Source organism: Paramisgurnus dabryanus, chromosome 5, assembly GCF_030506205.2.
Source record: "Paramisgurnus dabryanus chromosome 5, PD_genome_1.1, whole genome shotgun sequence".
Classification (NCBI taxonomy): Eukaryota; Metazoa; Chordata; class Actinopteri; order Cypriniformes; family Cobitidae; genus Paramisgurnus; species Paramisgurnus dabryanus.
The window spans coordinates 32,017,718-32,044,428 of NC_133341.1; the positions used below are offsets into that span (position 1 = coordinate 32,017,718).

The window sequence follows — 26,711 nt, forward strand, 5'->3', positions numbered from 1 at the left end:
TAACATTGGGGGTTAACTGAGAACACAAACATGATGTTAGATATTATTATGTAAAGCAAATGTTATGACTCAGTCAATCATGATGATGCAATTATAAGAAACACCTGTTACCGGTTTCCTTATAAACTTACATCAGGTTCTTTAAACCTATTTTTTTTTAATATTATTGATCATTTTAGTTGTCAGAAAAACAATAATGTCAATTAAGAATATTGCAATAATATTTAACATTGTGTTTATTTCAACTCAATTTCATTTACAGTATACCCCAATAGCTAATAAACTGCATATAACATGCAATCAGATGTGGTCATGTTATTAAATTTGTGTATGGGGTAACAACTGTTATTTCTCAGGTTTTTCTTTTAAAGGATTTTATTATTTCCTTGTATTCACTACAAAATCATAAATCTGTGTTTGTAGGTGCATCCTTAAGACAAAGCAAATCTGGCAGACAAGTTAACACAATGAAATACTTGATTCTTACCATAAACAAGAACAGGAAGCTCTTAATCAAACCAGCTAATCAACCGCAGCCATATTCACAGTCATGTATGTGTGTTTCTGCGTATGACTGTCAGTTCTGTTACATACTGCCGGTAACAGGGTTTGACACTAACTGAGTTGACACTGACTAATTCGTACAACAGCAGTTCATGAAATTCAGCTATATGACACACATCATATTGTTATGGCTTGTAATGTGACAATAACTATTTAACTATTAAAATAATTAAAAATATAACCATTTGAACACAGACCAAAAAATTATATAATCACCCATTAAATAATTTAACTTAAACTCTCATACTACAGGGCTCCAGACTAACTTTTTTCACTAGGAGCACAGTGGCCCCCAACTAAAAATTTTAGGGGCGCAACCAGAAAATTTAGGGGCACACACCGTAAATCAACATGCTAACCAAATATTCACATTTCTACTAATTTCCACTGTATTACTAATAAATACTTTAAATGATAGATGCAGAAAGTACAATGTGCTGTTTCAAATTCAGTGTCACATTTTATTATGAACTTTTGGAAAAAAAGGTCAAATTTACTTGTTGCACATGTGTGACTGGATGTAAAATTCAGTGGCACACTCTCAAATTTTAGGTGCAAAATGCCACCATATGGGGGCAGTCTGGAGCCATGTACTATATTTTTTTTAATCACAGTTAAGCTGTGTCATTCATTATCAATACATCACAATTACCATCTATAAGTCCATGTAAAGTTCGATATTAAAGTCGCAATTAAATTGAAATGAAAAACTGTCATTTGTTTTGGAATACTGTGGTATTTTTTACAAATTACTTATCTGTGAGTTTCATTTTTTAAATTCATGTGCCCTTTAATCAAAAATGCAAATCTCCTCCCCTCGTCGAAACGATAGGCTTGTTCGACTTCATGTGACTCTGCAAGAAACGACAGGCGGATGACGTCAAAGTATCGTGAGAGTAATTCGAGAAACCATGCGGAGAAGTCTAATTTCGATTCGCTCTTGCGGTACCTTGACATCATCCCCCTGTCAGTTCTTGCGGCGCCACATGAAGTCGAACACACCTAATCTGTCTTTACTTCCAATCGTATGGTATGGCAGGTGGGCGGGGTCCGGGAAAAGATCGCAGCAATTATCAAATAGCAACATGACACAACTTCAAACGATCCAATCAGTTCTTGATGGACAAATGCAAGTCCCACCCTACCTTTCTCATTTCAAAAACCGTTTAACTCGAATACGTCACCACGGGGAAAATAAGACAATCGCTACTTCCGTTTCATGGCGACTTTAAATGTGTTCCCAGTTTGTGACACCGCAGAAAAATTTGATATTAACCACCCAGACAAATTTGACTATTCAGGGCTCCAGACTAACTTTTTTCACTAGGAGCACAGTGGCCCCCAACTGAAAATTTTAGGGGCGCAACCAGAACATTTAGGGGCACACACCGTAAATCAACATGCTAAAAGGTCAAATTTACTGGTTGCACATGTGCGACTGGATGTAAAATTCAGTGGCACACTCTCAAATTTTAGGGGCAAAATGCCACCATTTGGGGGCAGTCTGGAGCCCTGCTATTTAAAAAAGTCAAATAATTAAAATAAGTTATCAAAATCTTGGAAAAGCAAGCAGATTTCTCTGCTCTAGGGGCGTGTCCGCTGTCAGCGCTGAAACGACACCCACTTGGGGGAAAGCTGCCGTCGTCTCGCTTAACTTTCAAATAGTGCTACAACTTCAATGGATGGTCGCGATTGTGTTAGGTGGCTCCAGTGCATAATCGAGCTACCTTTGTAGTCCCACCCAAATAATCCCGAACACGGTGTAACGGTGTAACTCCACAATTTACTACATAGTTCACATAGAGTCTTTCACGTGTTTCAGCAATACATTTCTAACATTTATAATGCGTTTAAAAACAATTCTCTGAAATGACTTTAGACTTTAATTATGATATTGTGCTTATCACAAAAAACTTCACTAGAACTTGCAATACTATTTATTTAAATTTAAATTACAATGCTTATGAAGCAGAACTAACACATATTGTCCAATACAATAATTCATTTATTGGTTAACAGATGTGGCATTTCATTAAAACAAAACATTTCAGTGGCTGGCTTGCAGAGATATATTTACTTAATGTGTATAAAAAAAATAATCAGTCGTTAAATATCCAGTTTATTTTTTGGAATTAACTGAGCTAAAAATCTTGCAGTGTAGATAAGCGAGCTTTTCCGCATGGGAACGTCGCAGCAATGGAAACCATTCCCAATGAGGTAACTCCACAACTCTGTATCCAGCAAGCATGAGATGTTTTCTTTTCAAAGCATGTAATCCAAGCAACTGATGACTTCTGTAACAATACTGATTCCTGTTTGTCACCTGAACAGCAAGCCGTACAATAGAGGGTTTCGATTTGTCTGGGTGAGATGAGCTAATCCCAGATTTTGTCATGGCCACAACAAGGTCATCGGTCAAGTCTACACCTACATTGAAGATACTCTCTCTCTCACAGACCGGCTCAACTTTACTAGTCGATGGATTCTGCAGTGGCTTGTCGGACCGCCGTGGCAAATTCTTTCTGGAGTTGGTGAGTTGAGCTAGCAGGTCATCGGTTAGAGGCACTCCGGACAGTTTTTCTCCCCAATGTTGAGACGAGGCTGAACGTTTGTCTTTTATAGGAGCCTGGTGTTCAGAAGACATGGGTAGAGGTTGTTCACAATCATCCAAGTGTACCTCCAGGTCAATGGAGCGCAAATGCGGCAGGATCATGCGTTTGCGCACAAACATCTCTCCACCGAGAAGTTCCTGCAGCATCGCTTCAGCCTCGAGAACCTCCGGCTTTTGGCAAATATCCGACTGGGCAAAATTCCACAATTGTTTGGTAACTTCTGTTCTTATTGACTGACTGAGCCTTGGGCCCATCCAGTTGGGTAACTCTAAGCTTACCGATTCATCTAAAGTGAACAAGTCCTTTCTTAACTCGAGCTCCTGTGAACTGCAAGCCTTGTTAACAAACTCGGTGCTCAACGCCAGGCTAATCAAGTCATGTGGAAACTGACCCACAAAAGCTAAACCGAGCAGACCCGTCAGCAGATGTTCTGGAAATCGTTGAAATTCGGATTGACGTTCACGTAAGATTGCAGTAAGACATGGATAAAGGTTGGGACACTGGCTGGGATGGACGCCTAACGTACCGAAGGCCCACAACATCTTGGCAGCATCTTTACTTCTGCAGTGCACCATGACTTTGGGTAGCTGCTCGGCTACGGCCAGAAGGATGCGATCGTCTCTGTAGTGCAGAGCGGAGCAAGCCAAGACGACGTGCATGAGTCCCTGAACACCCATTTGAGGGGCACGTCCAGGTATTTCACATCCCATGGCCTCCAACCACGGAAGATGGTCAAGGTAACTAAAACGCATGAGTTTCAATACATTCACTATTGCAAAATCACTCATGTCCTTGACGACGGCATGCGACCCATCCACAAGCCTGCGCGCCGATCTCTCGGACAAACGGATTTGTGCTTTGAAGAGTCCTAAGCAAACAGCACCCAATTCTTCAGCCTTCAGCTGGTTTAAGTGACGCATGAGTAACGATTCGAGGGGTTGAATGATGGTATCCGAACATCTCCTCCCTTCTCCTATGATGTACAAGAGTTGAACTAGCTCTGGTGGACCCATCTGGTTAAAGTACTGGTTGATGCTATCAAAGAGTCTCTCAAGATATTGAGGTACGGACCGACCGAGGCAGCGCCACAAGTCAGCGGCGAGCAGCAACTGGTGAAGCTCCATCCCGTTCGCTCTGCGGCAAAACTCGGTTTCGAACAATCCCAACAGACTGTGGGAATAAGGCAATCGCAAATTCACGAAGGCCTTTAGGATGTCTAACAGCTGCTGGTGAGTGAAAGTCTGCAGGCTTTCTACGCTATAACGCAATAACATGTTGAATCGCGTGTCACCTCGAACAACCGCGGACCGTTCGTGGGGCAACTGGCCGAGTTTGCATAAAAAATTAGTGACATCTGAGGGTCCTATGCTGCCTTTCAGGACACTGACTTTATGAAGAAGTAACAAGGCCTCATTGAGGTCAATAGCAGATGAGTGCTGGGACTGGGAAAGATCATGCGTCATATTGCGGTATTCAGGTCGACATCTCTGAAAAGCCCGTGAGTCACCTTTGACGCTACTATCTTTGGTGGTGTACGCTGTGGTTTCGGCTCTTCGGTTAGATCCAGATTTACTGAAAGCCAAGTTTAGCAATGTGTTCTTAGCGCTGGAGAGCTGTCGAGAAGAGCTAATACTATACAGGTTACTCTGTTGTCTGTAAGCTGGATTGAAGGGAAGATTAGGGTATGATTCCTCTTCGGCATTGAAATGGCCCGGGGTGGAAGATTGGGATGTTTTTGCCCGGTAGTAAGCGGAGGGGTTGTACACCAGCGTGCTCGATGTCGGCTCCGGTTTCTCGTTTTCATTTCTTGTCTCCGCTTCTTCATCTTCTCTGTTTGATGGCAGATGTTGGGATCTAAAAATGAAGATGCGTTGCATGTGGGCATAAAGACTTCTCTTTGCCTCATGACGAAAGAGCAGCGTCGCAGACATCAATACCAGACACTGAAAAAGATGATGAAAGTTTGCTTTTATTTAAACAGTATTATAGTAAACATAATCGTCTTCAATTTTGGACCCTTTTCAGCTGGTCAGGCTGGTTTCAGCTAAGACTAGCTAAAAAGGGGACCAAAACCCCTCTAAAACCAGCTAAACAGTTGACGTACCCATTGACTTCCATAGTAGGATAAACAAATACTATGGAAGTCAATGTGCTTACCAACATTTATCAAAATATCTTGTGTGTTCAACACAATAATTTTTTTATCTCCAAATCTCACTTTATGTCTCTAGATCAGTGGCTAAAACATAACATTTTAATAAGACAAAACATATTAAAGTATACAAAGCAGTGCTGTTGGTTAGTAGCCTTATTTTTTTTTTTAGGTTTAATTACACAGAATTTATGAAAAATTAATGTATTTTATAAAATGTCATAAAACTGGGGCCCCCCTGGCACCATCTTGCGGCCCCCAGTTTGAGAACCACTGCTCTAGATATCACTATATCAAACAAACAATCTAAGGGTTAATGATGACATAATTTTCATTTTTTTGGGTGAACTATCCCTTTAATCTAAAACCTTATGTCAAATATTATTAATTATTTAGAATTAATTATCATTTATAAATTTAAAACCAGAATTGTTTAAGAAATCATTATCTAACGTTAGTGATCGTAAAGATCTAAGTTCATCCTCAACAGATTATTCATTATGATCAATTGATACATAACAATTGAATTAATATAGAAATTATGCACTTTTGTTATTTAGAAAAAATCACATAAGATCACACCAATTAAAATGAATTGAATTGGTGCAGGGTTTAAAAGAATGAATTAAAAGTGACATAAATGAACGCATGTGCTGTGTGGTGAAATGTCATGAATGAAACAAGACTGCCTGAACGTCATATCAGCGCGTGAACGTCCTTTACAGCTACAACTGCTAACAAACACACTAAACATTGAGCGCCAATGACAGTAAAACGATAAACTTACCTTCAGTGTGTATTTAGCAAATCACAAATAAATACTGACACGACTATTAAGATTTAATATCAAATATATCCAAAATCATTGCTTAAAGCATGTGTGTATGCTGTAAAGCGGACGACGTCACAATACGGCGGCTCAGAAGAGACAAAAAGTGCGGCGGAGAACGCGTTATTTTATTTTATGTGCAGAATTTCTCATGTAAAATAAACAGTATTAGCGATTCACTGTTTAACATTTATTCGTCATTTCTGTACTCAAGGGTTATCGTAGTTACCAAAGTAATTGTCAACACCCATAAAAACATATTTCGGTAATAAAATACCTGAAAGAGCACTAAAGGCTATTTGACTTTCCCATCGTCTGCCTGAGCCATTTCTATTAAAGGGATAGTTCACCCCAAAATAAAGATTTAGTGTTGTTCTAAACCTGCATGAATTTCTTTTGAACACAAATGATGGTAAGCACACAGCTGCTGTAAACATGGACTAAGAACAAATATTATGGAAGTATTGTGATTAATGATGAAGAAGATATTTTGATAAATGAAGGTAAGCACACAGTTGACGGTATCCACTGAATTCCATCGTTTCTGTTTTTCCTACTATGAAAATTGTTTGTAAATTAATTGTTACAATCAGCTGTGTGCTTACCATCATTTATCAAAACATCTTTTTTGTGCTCATCAGAAAAAAAAATAAATAAATAAAGTTTTAGAACAACATGAGGATAAGGAAATGATGACAGAACTTTCATTTTTGGGTAAACTATCCCTTTAAAGGTCTAAGTGGGTGCATTGGTCTCCATAATGACCATGTAAACAGGGCTGAATTTTGGGAGTGACAATCACAAAATAAATTTAAATGCTTTTAGTATCAATGCATACTTCAGATTTGAATGAATGAATCACTATGTGGTCCTTAATATACATGAGACCCCTAAAAGATGTCTTAAAGTTAAATTAAATTTTAATTGCTGTTTAGTTCATATTTGTGACCCTTGACCACAAAACCAGTCGCACGGGCAGCCTATATTCGTAGCAATAGCCAAAAAACATTGTATGGGTCAACAAATTTAGATTTGATATGCCAAAATTCACAAGGATATTAGGTAAAGAACACGGTTCATGAAGATGTTTTGTACATTTCTTATAGTAAATATATAAAAAATGCATTTATCATTAGTAATATGTGTTGCTAAGGACTTTATTTGGACAACTTTAAAGGCTTTGTCAATATTTACATTTTTTGCACCCTCAGATTCCGATTTTCAAATAGTATCTCGGTCAAATATTTTCCACTGCATAAAATGACTTTCTTACTTAGTATTTTTGACTTGTTTTCAGTACAAATCTCTAAAAATTCTTGTGATTAAAACAAGCAAGAATCTGCCAATAGAGTAAGCACATTTTTCTTGAAATAAGTGTTTGGGAAAAAAAAGACAGCATTGGCAATGTTTTAAATACAAATTCACTTAAATTTTATGTTTGTTTTTTGTCTAAAAACTTATTTTCTTAGGTCATTTTGCTCATTAAGAAAATTCATCTTAATTTAAAGGGGATATTTCAAAAGACTTTTTTAAGATGTCAAATAAATCGTTGATGTCCCTAGAGTACGTATGCAAAGTTTTAGCTTAAAATAACATCTAGATAATTTATTATAACATGTTTAAATGGCCACTTTGTAGGTGTGAGCAAAAATGTGTGGTTTTGGGGTGTGTGCTTTAAAATGCAAATGAGCTGATCTCTGCACTAAATGGCAGTGCCGTGGTTGGATAGTGCAGATTAAAGTGGAGCCAAATTTCAAGTACCTATTTTTTCACATGCTTGCAGAGAATGGTTTACTAAAATAAGTTCCTGGGTTGATATTTACACATTTTCTAGGTTGATAGAAGCACTGGGGACCCAATTATAACACATTGGGGCGGTTTGCTGGACAGGGATTAGCCTAAACCAGGACTAGGCCTTAGTTTAATTAGGAAATATAACTAGTTTTAACAAAAGTGCCTTACTAAAAACATTACTTGTGTGCATTTTGAGGCAAAACAAAGGGCACTGATGTATTATAAGATATGTCAATGCAAGTTGTTTTCAGTTTGGACAGCTCTAGGACTAGTCTAATCCCTGTCCGGGAAATCGCCCCTTAAACATGAAAAAATTCAGATTTTCCTGAAATATCCCCTTTAAGAATTTATATATATATTTTACTTAAAACAAGACAAAAATACTAAGTAAGAAAGTATTTTTTTGCTGTGTAACAAACCATACATCAATGTATCAATATTTATTCAGCTTTCAGAAGATGTATAAATCTCAACTTCAACAAATTGACAATTTTTTGTTGTCCAGGGTCACATTTATAGTTATATATAATATAACACTTGACCTCTGGACTGCATTCACTTAAATAAATAAATAAAACACCATTGTCACATTTTTCTTGAGACGAAACAGTAAAGAGAAAAAATATTTTTTTCTTATTCACATCTTTATTATTTAAATTAATATTTGCTAAGATATGCTTTTCCCAAGCAAATTCTGAAAAAAAAAGAAAGGGGATCAAATGAACGTTTACAAAACCTCGGTGCCGTTTTGCTCACCCATACATTTCAAGAACTGATAAATAAAACATAAAGACATTGGACTCTTGAATGTATGACTTTACAGTAATACAGCCGATCAAAGGTTTTCCGATTTATATGTATATTATATTCCTATAATAATAATAGTTTGAAAAATAAAAGCTGACATGTCAGTCTCATTACTTCACAAAAGTATTCACACGCATTAGCTCGGTATATTTGGATAGATTAAGTTCTGTACACATAAGGAACAGTGATATTTACATGCAGTCGACTGCCTTTGTCTCTACCAAGAACACAGCAGGACACAACAGAAGCACATAGCAGCAAATGCGGCCAAAGACAGCAGAGGTGTGGCGTCCATCTAAAGCTCCATCCGGTCCGTTTCTCTTATAACACCTAGTGTCATAAAGTGTCATGATTATCTTAAAAATGCCATCACTTTAGTAATGGCAGAAAATAAGAGGCACAAGCATCTGGAAAACGCATAAGAGCCATGAGCGACATAAGGCTCCAAGTCTTCCACATCAATCTTTCTATTGCGTTTCTATATAACGTAACATTGTGAGAAATAAATAACCTGACCGTGACTTCTGTATATAGTTTGTGCTTGTTTCATTTCAACACAGACAGGCCAGATACAGTTCATATTTACTGTAAGAGTGCCTTGCGAGTGCTGGGATATCATAAAAATGTTGATCATTCGAGGATTTATGCATAATAGGGATTGGTTAACAAGCAGGGCAAAAGTCATAGATTTAGGAAACTTTTTATAGCTTATGCGCTACATTTAAAGACTTTGTGACAAAAGGTGTTCTGTAAAATGTTACCACTATACAATACTGAACCACTTTTGTCTGTCGTCAGAGCCCGTATTAAAAATTATGTCAAAAAGCTATGTTCAGAATGGCATACTATTCACGATATCTCTGTCGAGTATGCAGTGTCCCACAATGCAATGCACTCACGTATTTCCATACCAATCCTCTCCTACTTGTCATATTATTGTTATAGACAAATCTTTGTGTTTTACGATAAACTTGCAAAAATAATTGCATTTTTATTTCTTAGATGATAACGGGACACCAATTTCTGACTTAAATGAAGAGGTCATCCAAAATAGGACTCCATCATGTTGTTTCACATGCTATTCTTGGAAAAAAATTATACACAGCATAGTATTCAGTTAGTTAGAAAGTATCCAGTTATCATAAAAGAAATGAAAATGATTGTACATATTAGGGATGCACCGATATATATCGGCCTATAAAATGTTTTCACGTCATAATACTTTGAAACAAAGATTAAAGTGCAAAAAATATCAGTATGTATCGTTATCGGTAGATGCATTAAAAAAAAAAAAAATTGGTATCGGTACCGATTTTTGTAACGGTGCATCCCTAGTGCATACTACAGAAATAGTATGGTAGTATGCATCCAAACGTCTATTTTCATCCCCAAACTACCACAAAATTGAGATTTCAGTCCCATTCAAATACTTCCACATCATTTTCTGTGCACTTACTCCAAAACATTTAAGTTATCACTTCGATCTACTGCTTATTAACATTTTTTCAAAGTCAAATATTCTATACTTTCAGTAAGTATACACTGACACATATTATATGTTCATTTTGGAAGAATGTAAAGTCATATTCAAATATAATCACTAATTCTTTAGATAGTCCGACCAGTCGCCCTCTGCACAATTTTGGCTCAGCCGCTCATCCAGCGGCTTCATAAACCAAACCTCAATCTCTACCTGTTGTTCATAACAACGGTGTCCAATACGGTCTGAGACCAAAGCATCGAGTGCACCAACATACATCGTTTTTTAAATCTTCATCTCTCTGTCTATTGTACTATACATTGCTCAAAACATAGAAAAAGGGCAAAAACAACATTCAGGTGATACAGTACGTTCTGAGATGAAATAAATATGTCCTCCACCACTGCTTTGGGTGATAGAGCAGGAGGGTTGAGCGCTTCTGTATCGCACCGGGCCTTAGGATGTGACACACGCTTTACGCAAGCACGTAAACAATTTATTAGTGGGAATGCAAAGCATAATGCAACAACCGTATGCGTTTTTGTCTCTCTGTTCTAGAGATTTAAAAATGGGGCACTATCCAATGCTATGGGCTACCCTGCTAAAAAACAATAGCATTACATATAATGGGACTTTAAATGGCTGTCATGGAAACTATAATTTATTGGTTTTTATTGGTGGTACAGCGGTCCAAACGTTCGTCTGTGTGCTTGCGTAAAGTTTCTACTGCCCTTACAGTCCGACAAAAAACAACAAAGCAGTCCAGACACTCAGAGACCGGCACCAACATTCGGTCCTCAGATTTTTAAACTGTGATGTTGCGTTGTATCTAAGCACCATAGGAGACTCCCTGCAGATGTTTTCATTTCTTAACTGTTGTTTCGATTGTTTGTGTCCTGCACATTACAGTTCTCAAAAGTGAAATGTTATCATAACTGATCATAGGATATCCTTTGATATATTTAAGAAAAATCAAGTAAATCTGCTGCTTCTTTAAAGGTGAAGTCTGTCTATTTCTGTTAACACACCTATGCTGCGTACACACCAAATGCAAAGCATCGCATTCCTCGCTTTAAATTACTCGCAGGATTTAACTTTGTGTCATGTGAATTTTTTGCCGTGAATTGAGCGTTGCCGCGGGAAAATTGGATTCCGCTTAAATGTCTCGATGATGACTAGAATTTCAAGCGTGGCTTTCATGCACAAACGAAGCGAGTAAAATCAAAATGTTCAAGCGGCAAACTAGCCGTGGTATATGCGAATTTGATGCCTCAAACCCGGCTGGTTTAAACCCACAGTAATGCTACGTACACACCAAATGCAGGGCATCACGTTACTCACTCTAGATTACTTGCGTGATTTTACTTCATGTCATGCCAATTTTTGCTCGAGTTGAATATTGTTATATATATGTTTGAGGCGAATAGTGTGTGTTTTCGCGGCAAACACGTCGTCCATATTGCATCATTGCATCGCACCACGCGAGGATGTGTCTGATCGTGTCTTCGCATTTACTTTGTATGTAATCTACTCGCGCAAATCGTTGAACTCGCATCTGGTGTGAACCCACAGTAAGGTGAATAGCACGTTTCGCGTCATTCGCATTGCCCCAGCGCGAGTTTGTGTCTTTGCATTAACTTTGTATGTAACCAGTTTCATCTGAAGTAAACCATTTCTAGGTTGATGGCAGTCAACACTATCATATAAGTCCAACCAATGGCAGATGGAGGTATAAAAACAGTCATTATTTTTATTTCACATTTGGTAGTTCCAAAAATGACACACTTCACCTTTAAAAGCTTATCTTTAAAATACGCCTCTAATGAAAACACACTTCAAGCTAAAAGCTAAAACACTCAGGTCTCAACCTTAGGTCTGAATCGTTACGCCTCCCTTAAACCCCTGAGTGTTAAATCCAGACGTGTATCTAGTTCCTTTGGGCCAGCACCTCTATCCTAATCCAATCGACCAACCCTCCGCCGGCTAATAAGGCCACAAGTGCGCATAACCAAACCAACAAACCAGCTCTCAACCCAAACGCCTGCCCCACACAAGCAGGGCATCCTTGGACAGTCCTCGGAAGCTGTACGGTCACCGTTCATTTATTTTTTGGATTGTACTGAATGCTATTGTAATCGGGGCTTTACTGCATCACAGAGTTCACGTTCGCCGCGGTCAGATCTCCGTCGACTCGATCCTCTCCAGCCGAGTTGGAACCGGCCACAGGGGCGCCAGTTGGTGCAGCTCCGGCAGCGTCTTGTCTTCCACTGGAGGAGTCGGCGAGGTGAGCGATATAGACACGGACGGCGGCACCTCCTGCGAGGCCGCGGAGGGAGGCGAGGCGGGGGAGGTGATGGAAGCCTGGGGTGACGTGGTGATCTGACAGCCCAGCTTATCCACTCGCTCCTCCAGAGCCTGGTTCTTCTGCAGCATCTCCACGTAACTGAGCTGCAACTGCGCTTGATATTTAAGCACTCGCTCCTTTTCTTCTTGCCAGGTTTGGCGTTCCTGGGCGAAGGTGAGAGCCTGTCGTTCGCGCTGCTGCCGCTCCACCCGGAGCTCGCTTTGCAGCCGCTCCAGCTTTCGCAGCAGGTCGCCCGACTCCTGCCACTGGACCTTTGAGTCGTCGCTCTGCAGGGTGAGAAGCGTATCTGGAGCCGGCAGGGCGGGGAGCGGGGCGAGCGACGCGGGCGTGTCCGGAGGGCTGAGTGGCGAGAGAAGACGCTCTCGGCTGCGGGACGCCACCAGCTGACCCATTTCAGGCAGACCGGGTTCGCCGGCGCGACTGCCGCTGCTGAGCTCATTGAGGGCTTTCTTCAAGCGCGTGACCTCCGTTTCAAACACGCTTAGTTTGTCCCTCAGTACTGTGACCTGCGGGAACGAATAGGAGAGATGCGGATTAGAGGGTCAGATATACATGGCTCACATTTACCAACACAAGTTTACAAAAGAGATTTATCAGACTGAAGTAAGGGGCAAGCAGGTGATTCAACCTCCAAACATGTTGTAAAATAACTGAGAAAATGGACAACAGGTCCAAATGATCACAGATGAGATGTCTTTAATATCCCAATCATTTCTCAGATATTTCTCCTGAGAAGAGCACTCAAAAGATGTCAAGTCTGCAAACAAAAGTCAACATTTTCCATATTAAACATTTCTCATCAAATGAATCCAGATCAAGATTATTTCAGCTTTGTTCTTCTGTTTTTTTACTATGAGCAATAATCATTTTCAAGATTCATTCTCAATAAATAAAAATTTAAAAATGCATACAAAATATGAAACACAGCTGAGTGTTATGAGACCCTGCTTTTAAAAAATTTCATATCATGATTATGGTGACCAAAATGATCAGTTATTATCAGTATTATCGTGGCTTTGGCTGAGTCAAAACAGCAATCATCTATCAGCACAACAGACATGAAAGGATGAACTGGCCTTAAACAAAACAGTTACAACTCCATCTTAAGCATAAAAATCAAAGAAAGCTGCGATATACATGTGACATCACTGGTTGTTTTTTGTTTTCAAATAAATGTTATAATTTCAGAATTTAAACCCAAAAAACATTTATGAAATGAGACTTAATGAAACATACCTGCGTAAAACTAAATCACCAAACAGGCTAAATAAAAGGTGCAAATAAAAAATAAATAAAATGCAATAATAAATAAGATTGAAATAAAAGTGCAGAGTCCCTCTGTGACAGTAGGCACCCATACACTTTATCTGCATGTTATCAGGCATAAGACAGTATGAAAAGAAAATGCCATCGAGACAATCGTCTTTCAGAGACACATTCATATAACAGGTTTGTGTCCGAAACAAAATAAAGCAAAAAACTGCCAGCAGTCACTTCAGCAATCCCAGAAGAAACAGACAAAGATAAATAGCGCTTGAAACTCACCAGATCCCATCATTAAATGGAAGAGGAATAGGAATTGCGGTTTTGTCTAAAGAAATGTAAAGTTAACACCTAATAACATTAACTCATTCCCCGCCAGCCATTTTTGGAAAAGTTGCCGCCAGCATTTTTTTGTGATTTTCAAAAAAGTTTCACAAAATGCCTTCCAGAAAAATTTTCTTCTATAAATATAAACATACAAATATATCAAATGAAAGAACAAACAAACAATTTATAAACAAACAAGCAAAACGGGAAAAATGGTTTCATCCTATCTTTTTTTTCTCTCTTCTAAAATATGGGTATTTTTTCTTTAAAATACATTTTTTTTTAGCAAAAAGCTGAAATAATTGCATTTTTGTAAAGGAATTTTGTTTAAGATCAGATTCAGAACGATTATGAAAACATACACAGAGTTTAAAATGAGTAAATAACGTTTTTGGCTTCAGTTTTTTCATAAATTGGGTAAGTGTGCCATCTAGTGGATAATCGCGGTATTGCAGATTAACAAAAAATATTCAGAAACACTTTTTTTATGCAAATGTTTTCTCGTAACAGATGAGATAACTCATCAATGGCGGGGAAAGAGTTAATTTATATATATATATATATATTTTTTTTTGGACTATAAGTTGTAATGAATGAGCCCTGTAAGCACAAATACGAGGAGAGATGTGAATGAATTGTGTATTGTTATTCTATTCCAAACGTTAACAACTGCAGATTATTTTGCATGTTGCTTTTGCATTCCTAACAAATTTAACAAACATAACAACATCAAAATTTTTTGATGCACCTGCCCGCGTCAGATTGTTGCTACCTTTGGTTGACCCAGGACTGAATTTACTGTGAAAATCATTTACGGTTTAATGATAATAAAAGTTGAAACGTATTTTGATCACGATAAACCAGTAATCATATAATCCCTAACAGTAAAGTTTTTTGTGATTTACTGTTTTCTACCAAAAAATAATCCTCCTACATACTGTAAAGACATTCTGTGAAAATATAACCATGATTTCTTTAATGGGGACATTTCACAAGACTTTTTTAAGATGTCAAATAAGTCTTTGGTGTCCCCAGAGTACGTATGTGTCATTTTAAATGCAAATGGGCTGATCTCTGCACTAAATGGCAGTGCTGTGGTTGGATAGTGCAGATTAAGGGGCAGTATCATCCCCTTCTGACATCACAAGGAGAGCTAAATTTCAATTACCTATTTTTTCATGTTTGCTGAGAATGGTTTACCAAAACTAAATTACTGGGTTGATCTTTTTCACATTTTCTAGGTTGATAGAAGCACTGGGGACCCAATTATAGCACTTGGAAAAAAGTCAGATTTTTATGATATGTCCCCTTTAATATCCACTAAGATCATGTCAAAGATTAAAATCAATGAGCGAAATCCTTAGACTTTATTAAGTTATGAGACTTTAACCTGAATTTCACAGTCAGGCTCACATATTTAACAAGTTAATAATGAAAAAATGAGTGTTGTGTATCCTCTGTACCTCAGCCAGCATGCTCTGTAGTTCAGCCTCACATCTTTCCAGCTCCAGTGTTTTGGTGCAGAACGACTCTTTTAGGCTGAGCTCGGCCTCTTCTCTCTCTCTCAGTTGAGCGTTAAGCTCTTTCAGTTGTCCTCTCAGTGCCACCATCTCACCCGCTCGCTGCGTTACCTCACCCTGACTCTCTCTCAGCTGCTGCTTCAGTAAAGAGATTTCACCTGCTTTCTGACACACCTGCGAGAGCACATAGACCATCTGTCATCGTTAAGTTTATACTTCAGCGATCGGGTCATATAGGATTTCATTCATCTATCATGTATTTATATTTACATTCATGCATTTGGCAGATGCATTTATCCAAAGTGCAATAAAGCTATATTTTATCAGTATGTGTGTTCCCTGGGAATCGAACCCATGACTTGTGAGTTGCTAATGCGATGCACTACCAATTGAGATACAGGGACACTTATAACAGAAGCAGGAGCTGCGTTTGCAGTAGATTTGTGCGTTATTTTTCAAAAACTACTGCGAAATGACGCTGTTTCAATTAACCAAGGTTATGCGACTAAAACGTCATTTTGAAGTCATTTCAAAAACCATGCCGACAGGTGTGTTTGACTTCATTCAATGCTGCGCAGCAGACCAACGTGCAGAAGACATCAAAATACCAACTCGAAAGCATACAGTATTTTGCAATATTTAAAAATAAATATTGCGGTATTTTGATCACGTGGGCTTGTGATGCCACATTAAGTCGAACATGTCCTCCAATTAAATATACCACCAGTGGCGGCAATAAACTTTTCTTCCGAGAGGCGCGAATTCAAAATATGTGTTCGGAGTGAGTGATGTGTGTTGCTCGTCATTTCAAAATATGTGTTTGTTGCGTCATGTGAACTATGTGCATTATGGGTCAAAATAAGAGCCTGCTGCACATGCGTCGAATGAATTTTTGTTAAAAGAGATGCTCACATTCACAAAATACTAACTTAAAACGAAACTTTGACATTAAGCGAGTATCTGGCAAACATGAGCGTCTCTTTTATCATAAACCCTTTAGATGCGTCTGCTCGTATTTTGACATCACATGACGCAAGGAAAACAAATTTTGAAATGTCGAGACACACATATGACAGGCTAAATGCATGTTGTGACGAGCTTTGCATCGTGCTCCCTCAAAAAAGTCTTAAAAATCTGATCATGTGACTTTTACACACCTGTTAGGGCTCATTATAGTTGTGCGTACATCCTACAGCATAGCCGCAATGATGTAGGATAAACGTCGATTTTTATATACTGTATACTTCTGCATCGGCGTCCGTGTCGGCGTGCGAATGCACATGCAGACCACTGGTAGGCAGTATTCACACGTAACCACAGTAGCAGTGCCACCGTCAACGAAGATACAGCTTGCTCAATTTACCCACAAACGAAGAAGAAGCAGCAACTTGTTGTGTATGGATTGAGAAAACCAGCAGTGATGGAACTAAATAAACAGCGACTAATGTTACAGTTTGAGTTAAATCACTCCTCAACTTGGCTCATCTTTGTTTTCACCGTCTCAAACGGAAATACCTATGACGCAGTTTTTTTTACCTGACGGGAGGGGTTCTGGTGGACCAATCACAGCGCTTGCGGTCCGCGTAGATCTGACGCGCTGTTAAAAATTTTGTGAGGTGCGCGTCAGGCTACGCAGAGCTACGCACAGGCTACGGATTAGACCCCGAAGCCGTTTGTTTTGTGAATAATGGCTGGCTGATGAAGTTATTGGCTGGCTAGCTGGCTCAGCCGAAACCTAAATGGCTGCTGCAGCCGCCAAACTTTTCATAGCTGCAAATGGCTGAAGCTGCCACATGTCTACAGATGTCTACGTTATACTGATTAACAGTGTTGGGAAAATTACTTACAAAGTGTAATACATTATATATTACAAATTACTGTAATTTGAAAGTAATTAGTCAAATTACAATATTACTGTCTCTGAACTGTAATGAGTTACATTACTTTTGAGTTACTTTCATCAAAATAACAGAAGTATGACTAGGCATTAAAAAATGTTAAAATGTAGTTTATCGATGCTTATAAATCTAGAAGTTATGTGTTTGCCCTCGAGCTTTGAATAGGCACAGTGAAGACTTATGGCAAAATACAATAACTGTCAGAATTATAAACATAGACAAATGATCTGGTAAAAGTATGGTAAATTATGGTACACATAACCAAACACAATAGAGCTAGAGCCCACTATAATGCTACCTATAGACTAATAACATGGCAAAACATGCAACCTCTTTTCATTTCTATTCTTAACTCACTTTTAATTCAGATTCACAGCACAAACCTGGCATGCACTGGGTTGAATGAATGAATGAATATAGGTTCCCATACAAAGGCTGGTAAAAACTTTTAACATTGATGTTTAAAGTCTACACTAATTTTACGTTGTAGTTTTGGTTGCTGTTTGTAATAAAACTGTAGCTAGCATAGCAATAGCCTAGCAATCTATTTATCTGGACTGTAACCATAGCAACGTTAGCTTACCTTGTCATTGCTGGTGTGATATGGATTTTACTGGCAAGCTTTTTAAAAGTCTCTTTACTTCTGGGGTTCGAGCAGCACAGGAGACCGATAGAAACTTTCTGTTGCTTTTACTTAGTGCTCTCATTCGCAGAATGCGTGTGCTGCGCTACCGGACCTGATTGCGACCACTTTAGTCAATGTTATGCCGCGCGTGGACTTCCCAGAAGCGGCTCTTATAAGAAACGCGTCTATATTTGACTTCACCGATTCCAATCGCAGTTCCAATACAAAATTAAAATAAAAGTGAACATGCTGCATACAGCACCCGAAACAGACATACAAACGTTATTTTACCCGCAGCTTTTTCCTGTGTGGATGCTGGTCGCGCGCATTGGTCAAAAATAAAAAATAACACGGTCTATTTTTGAAATGCATTGTTGTGACGCGCACGTTACTAATGCATCGCTTCTTCTGTACGGAAAACGGGCAATTTTAATTTCCCAATCTGAAGACTGCAGCCTCCGGAGGTCGCATTTTTACGCTGCCTACGTCATCAACACTGTCTTATTTCAAAATATCAACAATTATAAAGTTTATTCTTATTATAAGTTAATCGTAAACGAGCGAGCACAAGACTGTGCTGTTATGAAACCAATCGGAAAATGGATCTCGTGTATTGTTTATATATTTCGTGTGTGTATGTCTCTATGTGATTGAATTATTATTTGATTGCAAATAATTCTAGCCGGCTCAGCCAAACTTTATCAGCTGGCGGCTCAATTTGGCTTAGGAAATTATTGGCTGATGGCGGCTGAACTTCTAAATGGCGCAAATGGCGGCGCCTGGCGGCGGCTTCGGGGTCTACTACGGATAGCCTACGGCGTAGGACCTACGCATGACTATAAATCGCCCTTTAGTTCTCACAGTCGCAAACGGAAATACGTATGATGTAGTTTTTTTACCTGATGGGAGGGGTTCTAGTGGACCAATCAAGGCGATTGCGGTCCGCGTAGAACTGACGTGCTGTTGGCGAGGTGTACGTCAGGCTACGAAGAGGCTAGGGATAACCTATGGCGTAGACCTTAAGCACGACTATAAATTGGACTTTAAATGTGAAAGACAAGTTACCCTTGCAGTTTTGCGATTCCTTTTCGAATTGCCTGAAAAACCACCTCACCCGAGCATAGAAATTTTTTCGCTAAAGCTTGTGGGTTTGATCCCAGGAAACACAGATACTGTAAGTCGCTACGGACAAAAGCACCTGCCGAATGTTTTTAATGTTTTTTTTACTCTTAAAGTATGGAGTCACTCACCTCCCACTTGGTTTCCTCAAGTCTGGGCAAGATGTCAGCCTGTTCCTTCCTGAAGTCCAAGCACTTTTTCTCCAGCTCTTCTCTCTGAGCAAGCAGCAGAGTCATTTCATCCTGCAGTCTGCGTTTGTCCTGCTGCAGACGGCTGATCTGCGCCTGCAGGGCCTGCTGCGTGCGCTGAGCCCGTCGGGTCACCTGCTGGAGCCGACCGGCGTAGTTCTGCCTCAAATCCTCCATCTCGCGCTCCCACACGCGCTGCTTCTCTTCAAACACCTGGACGATGGCTGCCTCGCTCTGGTCCAGGTTACGTCGCATGTGGAGCACCTACGAGGAGGGCAGGGAGTCTTTATGCCAGTGGACAATTTATTATCATTAAAGTGTCTAAGATGTCTAGTTAACAAAATGACAAAATCAAAGGCGCATTTTTAGATCTGATCCAAGGGTAACAAGCACTTTTCTTAACATGCAAAAGTTACAAACGTTTCAGTGGTGGTCTGCAAATTTTCTCACTTCTTCTGCCTACTTACTTCCTGTTCTCTCTCCCACAGACGGTCCTCCAGGTCTTGAATAAGATCGTCCGAGGAAGGAGAAGGACGCAGAGGAGCAGGAGCATCGCTCATGTGACTCAGCCGTTGATATGATGAGGAACTCTTGCCCGAAGAAGATCGGCCACTATCGGACGCGCTGACGCCGTTCTGATATCCCGGCTTGTCGAGTTTATCCAGAGCGACGGTGCCCAGCCGGTTGATGTGGCTGGTGGAGGCACTGAGGGGTCCGAGCGCCGGAGGAGGTCCGTAGCTCGACCCCGTGTACGTGGGCAGACTGGTAAGCGAGTTCCTCCCAGAATCAGACAGACTGCCCTGACCAGGCCTGCCCGCTCCCGTGTGCGTTCCCCGACTACTGGGACTGTCCTGTTCCCACTGCGCTCCGGACGGGTTCTGCCCTCCCTTTTCTCCTCCGCTGCCTCCGCTTCCACTGCTGCCCGGACCAGCGCTTGTACCCGAGCTCGTCTGAAGAGGACACACGAGGTTCTGCATGGAGTGAAAGCTCTTGGGCACTACGGGTTTGAAGGCTGACGGACGCACCAAAGAGTCATTTGTCTGTAGGGACGAAAAATAGAAATTCACAGTCTAATCTGTGGCATAAAATCAAAGGATAAGAGTTAAAAATTTTATTAGGTACGTTTTGCGATTTTTTTGATGCGTTCATACCAGATGTGATTTACATGTTAAGTCAATGCAAAGTGCAATAGACATCTGGCAGCACGAATGAGGCGGCGCAAATTGAGCATTTTACGTGTGTAACGCGTTTACACGAATTGCGAGAGTTGAAATCTGAACTTTTTCTGACTTTTGCCTGACTTTTGCATTAACCAATCAGAAGTTTGCTCTAGTAGTGACATGATTAAGACAAAGTGAGGCAGAAATACCAAACAACAATGGAGGACAAAATCATTGTAGCTGTATGTGGACACCCGGAGCTGTATGACGCATCTTCGTACTTTTATAGGAATAGGAAAAAAAATTACTTGCTTGGAAGAAATTGAGGAGGTCGGACAATCTGGTAAATTGTAAAAAACACTCTTTACTCAATTTGAGCTAAATCAGCCCAGTCTCACGAAACTTCTTGATTCTTTATTAGTGATATTGTCACGAATTTTCGTGTTTTTCGTGATCGTATCAAGAATTTCTGTTTACGTGTCACTGTCACGTATTGGTTACTCAACTGCTTTGTCCTATTTTCTTACCATTGTCTCTTCGGTTTAGGGTTACATTTACATAAAATGACATCCAAACCCAACTCTAACCCTAACGCCAGACGACAATAGTTTAAAAATCAGAAAATATAAAAAATAAAACAGAATTTTTTTATAAACCAATACTTAAAGTGACATCCTAACGCAAACAATAAATCTAACCCTAAACCGAAGCGACAACGGTTTGAAAATAGGAAAAAGCAGTTGAGTAACCAATACGTGACAGTGACACGAAAAAACACAGAAATTCGCGACAATATCACGAAAAAAATAAAAGTTATGTGACTATATCACAAAATTTCGTGAAACTGGTTAGAACTAAATATATATATTGAAAGTACAAGCTAGCTAAAGCCACAAATTGAGCGTATTCGTGTCTGAATTTCATGTACAAATTTCACATGCAAATGAAGCGAGTTAGCTCAAATTGTTCAAGCGTCCAACTACGTGCGAATAGCGGGATTTATTCGCTTGATTCGCGTCTGATATGAACGCACAGCTAGTGATGAGCTTTATGTATCAATCACTTTTCCATCACTCATTCCAATATGTGAATATATTTAAAAAGACATTATGGATATATCACAAATCCGTCTGTGTTGAGCGAGAACAGATATGTGACTTGGCCGCCGTTCGGTTGGTGCCTCAGGGCAAATTTGGACCCAGGCGCCACCTCCACACAGCCAACGACCTAGGCGACCTATCAGTCGGTGCTACTTCACTGGTGTCGGTTTGGTGTGTCTGTCCCTACCCTTAGATGAAACATTGTTACCGTACCTGTGCATGCTCCAGCTTCCCAGAGACGGGCAGAATGTTTGGTGGGTTTTGATTATCAGGTTTGGCTTTGTTTTTCTCTTTGTGCTGTGGTGCAGGTTGATGATTGACATTTTTCTCATTCGTCATAAGCACTATGTTGTTACCGCACAAGTCCAGACTCTCTCCTCTCCGGTGGCCTTCTCTCCGTGACCCGCCGTTAGAGAACACCGTGTTGGACACCAGCCTCTCACCGTTGACCGTTTGCTGACGGTTGGCATTTTGAGCCGCGGCGCGTTCGGCATCCGCATGACTGCGAGCGTTGGCGTGGTAATCCCTTTCGGCGTTGTAGCTACGCTCGTCGGCGGAGACGCCTTTTGCTTTGGTGCTGGGCCCAGGGATGCGGTCGGCGCTGAAACTTCGGTCGTCCAGACGGCGACGGGCTGAGTTGGGAGGCGGTGCGGCCACCAGGGGACCGTTAGGGGTGGTGCGGGTGCCCACGCTGCGCATGGTGATGGGGCGTTGACTGGATGCCCCGCTCCCTACACTGCCCATGCCAGGAGCCTCAAGCGCTTCACTCCGCCACCCTCAACGGCAGCATACAGGGGCATGAAAGTTTCGGGAGCCGGACCGCACTTACACACACTGCAACAGAAACACACACAGGTTAATATATTAATACTATATTATAAAGAGGCAATAGCCATCATTTCACCGTCTAGAGCAGGGGTGCCCAACCCTGCTCCTGGAGGGGTCCTGCAGACTTCATTTCCAACCCAGCTCCAACACACCTGTCTGTAATTATCAAGCAACCCTGAACACCTTGATTAGCTGCTTCAGCTGTGTTTGATTGGGGTTGGAGCTAAAATCTGCAGGACGGTAGCCCTCCAGGAACAGGGTTGGGCACCCCTGGTCTAGAGGAACCCACTACTAGCCAAAATGAACTTGGTAACTTGTGAGATGTCTGATATTCCATCAACAATGAATACAAGGTGTTTGCTTTCACTTATTAATTTATTTGATATCATTTCTTTTTGGGATGTCTATTATTTATTGACTGACAGCCCAGATTTTGCCTTGTTTCAGCCTAGATGTCTGGATGGCTATTCAATTGCTTTTGACCCAAAATTGCTTTCTGGGTTTAGTTATCAGGCTAAAATTTACTTCACTTCAATCAAAAAGCGAAGATGTTATCTCACTACAGACCAAAACATGAACTTTCCAAGTGGGTTAAAACAATATTTCGCTAGCGTACTAATAGAAGCAAGGTTATTCTGTTCTCTGATATGATTAAAAAAACAAACAACATACTTGGGTCTCATGAGATTTTAGAAAGCCGAACTTCCTTCTACAGTTACACATTCATCAGATCATTCAAAAATCCAGAAGAACTCATCGATATTTCGACTTAAATAAAAAAGACAACTCATGAAAAGCTCTGCCAAGAGAAACAATCTTATAAATCCCATAGGCAGTGTGTGTGTGTGTACAGGTTTGATTATCTGTTGAGTTAAATATTAACTAAAAACAATTCATATTTTATGCAACTGATGTTATACTTCCTGAAAATAAACGGCCGTCCCCTCGGACAGCACGCCAAACATGCTTTACTATCATATCACCCTACTGATTATATGTTATTGTAAACTCATGAACTGTATGCTAATAAAGCAAAAAAAGAAAAACAATATTCTCTTAATATTTGTTTTTACCAATGTGCTGCGCTGTCGCACATCGAAATAAACACGTTGATTAACCAGAAGTGAATTATTTGAAGGAATGAAAATAGCGCATTAAATTTGGGGTGGCCAGTCAGATCTCGGAGGGTCAAGTGGCACGCCGAACACCCCTCAGGCTCTGCCACTGATGGCATCATATATAGCACCTTTATTTTTAAGAGAGTAACTTCTTTCTTTAGTTGAACATAAAAAAAGATTTTTATATAAAAATGCAGGCACTTTATTATGTTCAGGGCATTGCATACGGGCCCCGAGCTGAAACATAAAACAGCAACATGACATTCAACAGGAATTTCATGGATTATCAAAAATCCATTGCAAAAATGTGAAATCCTGGCTAAAGTCGCATAATCTATGATGAGGAGCATGGAAGTTTGATTTCACATTAATTTCAATCCTTGACATGACATTACTAAGGATGATTTTATGTAGAAAAACAGTAGAGGATAACGGAGCACAAACTAACGCTTTTTGGCTTTGGCGCTATCATTCAAAAAATATTTAGGTTAGATTAATAATTTTTTACACAATTAACACACACATCTCTGCTACAAATGAACACTTAAAGTTTGTTTGTGGGACCTGCCGTTATCGTACAATTACACCGAAAGTGATAGGAGTGCAAACGTTACAATTTACCCCATAAACTGTTGTAACACTTGCTTTAGTTTAAACACAAATAACTCAATCAAATTCTGTCTATATAAAGGAGGATATTGTTACTTTATCTGCCAATAATAGATTGATACCCACACATTCATGCATCCATGATCCTTCATATAACCATCTTTGTATAATGCATCAATGCATATAAATAGATTTACACAATTAAGACAAAAAAAATCATAATTGTGAGTTATTTCCCCTGATATTGTGTTTAACAGTTGTTTTACTTCCAAGAAATTTACTTCCATGCCTCCAAAACTGATAGTAAGAAAAAAAGACCAAAAGCACAGATTGAAGCTGACTTTCCCCCAAAATAAGTAATTCCAGAGGCTGATAAACCTATTAAGATTTATAATTTTTTGTCATAACCCCCAACAATAGAATCATTCACAACATAAATTGTTTTAAAGTCAATCTGTGTTGGTCTTTCTGATGATGCTGCAGTATGTTTAAAGTTGTTGATGGCTTCACTGAACGCATGTTTACAGAGCTCGTCCATCCAGGCCGCGCGCAGCAGTGCTGCAGTAGCGCGCACTGTCCAGCAGGGCGCCGCGGGCACGTGCCGCCACACTCACTCACTCATTTACAGCATTACATCATCGCTCACATGCTTCATATATCTAACGCTTACACACACACATGAGCGCAGTTCACGCTACACACCGTCTGTCTGATGCTAAACACTGTCAGGATGCTGAATGCATCACCTGATGTCTTACATTCAGCAACAGAGAGATAGAAACATCCAGGCTCCATCAATAATACAACGTCAGATTCATATCCTTACGATGGCACAAACATAGCAGACCTAACGCACGTACACGTCTGTGAATAAAGAAAAAAACGCACATGCATTTGTAAACATGCAGCTCAAATGAGTGGCACTCTGCATTAGCAATGCAGTGCACTCGTTGCATTGCAAGACATTACATAGACGAGAAAATAAAGATACGCACAATGAAACGCAAGCTTGCCTGTTAAAATACAATCCAGAGGCCTATACACAAACACCCCCCGTGCATGCTTTACATATGACATCAGAATCACAACAGCTCAATAAATGCACGAAAAGAACAGCATTAACTTCACAAGAAGAGCGCGCAACTAGACATCATTTATTTACAAGCATTTAACGCCACGAATGGACGCAGGGGACGCGGGCCTCGCGACGCAACTAACCAGTCACCGAGCCGACAAACGCATTCAACAGCCTGCGCGTGTCATAAACACGAGCCATAAAAATGCTTCACGCCTCCATTTAACGGCAAACGCAGCGGCAACGCAGAGGACGCACAATGAAGAGACAGCGTTCACCTGACTAAAAAAACAGTAACACCACCGAGGGATCCATCCGTTCGGTTTTCCTCCCGTTCACCGTGGCCATTACATAACGCGCGTTATTGCTCATGCAAAATGATGCGACCAGCCTCCGGGACCGCCGCATCCGCATCCCTCCATCAGCATCAGCACCACAGCATCGGTAAGCAATAACACGCGTCCGCGCGTCCTTCTGCATCAAACCTTTCACTGGAGAGTCAGGACGCGTCGGTGCGGTGAACGCGGGTGCGGATGAGACTCGGTTACTCCTCATATACTCACTGTCTCAGCGCGGGTCTGTCTGTCTCTCTGTCCGTCCGTCGGGCCGATGCTCGGCTGCTGCGGCGTAAATGAACGTGTAAACTACGCGATGCGCTTCCGCCCGCGACAGAGATGAAGTGATGGCGGGGAGAGAGAGAGGTGCGCATCAGCTGAGGGACACACCCACCTCAACCCCGCCCATTTTGGACACTGTCAGCCCCGCCCCTTCTGTTTTGAGCGACAAGACCCCCCAGGGGGTGTCTGTCTGTCTGTGTTAAGAGATATTGGAAGCATGGCAATACCACAGCAGCGCCTATCGAGATACACCGTGCGTATCGCGATAGGAGGATGCCTTTTATTGATCTGAAAAGTTATGCATAATCAGACCAATATAGTTTTTAATTTGCTTTTAAGCATTTTTGTATCACGTTATTTAGCAAGATATCACATTTTTCTTTAATATTGTGCAGCCCTATACTGTAATCATCATATGATCTATGTTGGATGGATGCAATCTATCTGTCCATCCATCCGTCTATCAATCTGTCTACTAGAAATAGCAAAATAAAAGTTTAGTGTGTTGTTCAAAGCATTCTCTTTAAGTTAACATTCATGATACACCTACATTTCAGGTCAACACATTTGGAGATGAACAGTGCTTAGATGATCCATAAATACAGTCAAAGTGACAGAACAGATCCTCACGGTAAACATTTGCCCCACAATATTTTATCAC

The 26,711-nt window shown here is 40.3% G+C and overlaps 2 protein-coding genes across 4 annotated transcripts; both read right to left on the reverse strand.

Annotated features, from left to right (window-relative positions):
• Positions 1 to 2,401: 2,401 nt before the first annotated feature.
• fastkd5 (FAST kinase domains 5) lies at positions 2,402 to 6,246 on the reverse strand. The gene is made up of 2 exons (XM_065251076.2): positions 6,116 to 6,246; positions 2,402 to 5,119 (listed from the first exon to the last, which is right to left on the reverse strand). The coding sequence occupies exon 2, from the start codon at positions 5,105 to 5,107 to the stop codon at positions 2,684 to 2,686; it is 2,424 nt and encodes an 807-aa protein (XP_065107148.1). The 5' UTR covers positions 5,108 to 5,119; positions 6,116 to 6,246; the 3' UTR covers positions 2,402 to 2,683.
• Positions 6,247 to 8,376: 2,130 nt separating this feature from the next.
• lzts3a (leucine zipper, putative tumor suppressor family member 3a) lies at positions 8,377 to 26,154 on the reverse strand. Of its 3 annotated transcripts, none has more exons than XM_065251077.2 (6): positions 25,997 to 26,154; positions 22,017 to 22,637; positions 20,011 to 20,583; positions 19,487 to 19,807; positions 15,657 to 15,908; positions 8,377 to 13,109 (listed from the first exon to the last, which is right to left on the reverse strand). In XM_065251077.2, the coding sequence occupies exons 2-6, from the start codon at positions 22,545 to 22,547 to the stop codon at positions 12,414 to 12,416; spliced, it is 2,373 nt and encodes a 790-aa protein (XP_065107149.1). In that variant the 5' UTR covers positions 22,548 to 22,637; positions 25,997 to 26,154; the 3' UTR covers positions 8,377 to 12,413. The 3 variants fall into 3 exon arrangements, with proteins under 3 accessions (XP_065107149.1, XP_065107151.1, XP_065107150.1); XM_065251079.2 differs by having other exon boundaries at positions 15,657 to 15,887; positions 25,997 to 26,153; XM_065251078.2 differs by lacking the exon at positions 25,997 to 26,154 and adding an exon at positions 25,712 to 25,989.
• Between the last annotated feature and the right edge of the window lie 557 nt (positions 26,155 to 26,711).

Excerpts from the sequence above, each read along its gene's own strand:
- fastkd5 (XM_065251076.2), bottom strand. The coding sequence starts at position 5,107 with ATGTCTGCGACGCTGCTCTTTCGTCATGAGGCAAAGAGAAGTCTTTAT.
- lzts3a (XM_065251077.2), bottom strand. The coding sequence starts at position 22,547 with ATGGGCAGTGTAGGGAGCGGGGCATCCAGTCAACGCCCCATCACCATG. Across the intron at positions 20,584-22,016 it reads GGAAGCTGGAGCATGCACAG|ACAAATGACTCTTTGGTGCG; the intron begins GTACGGTAACAA and ends TCGTCCCTACAG. Across the intron at positions 13,110-15,656 it reads TACAGAGCATGCTGGCTGAG|GTCACAGTACTGAGGGACAA; the intron begins GTACAGAGGATA and ends TCGTTCCCGCAG.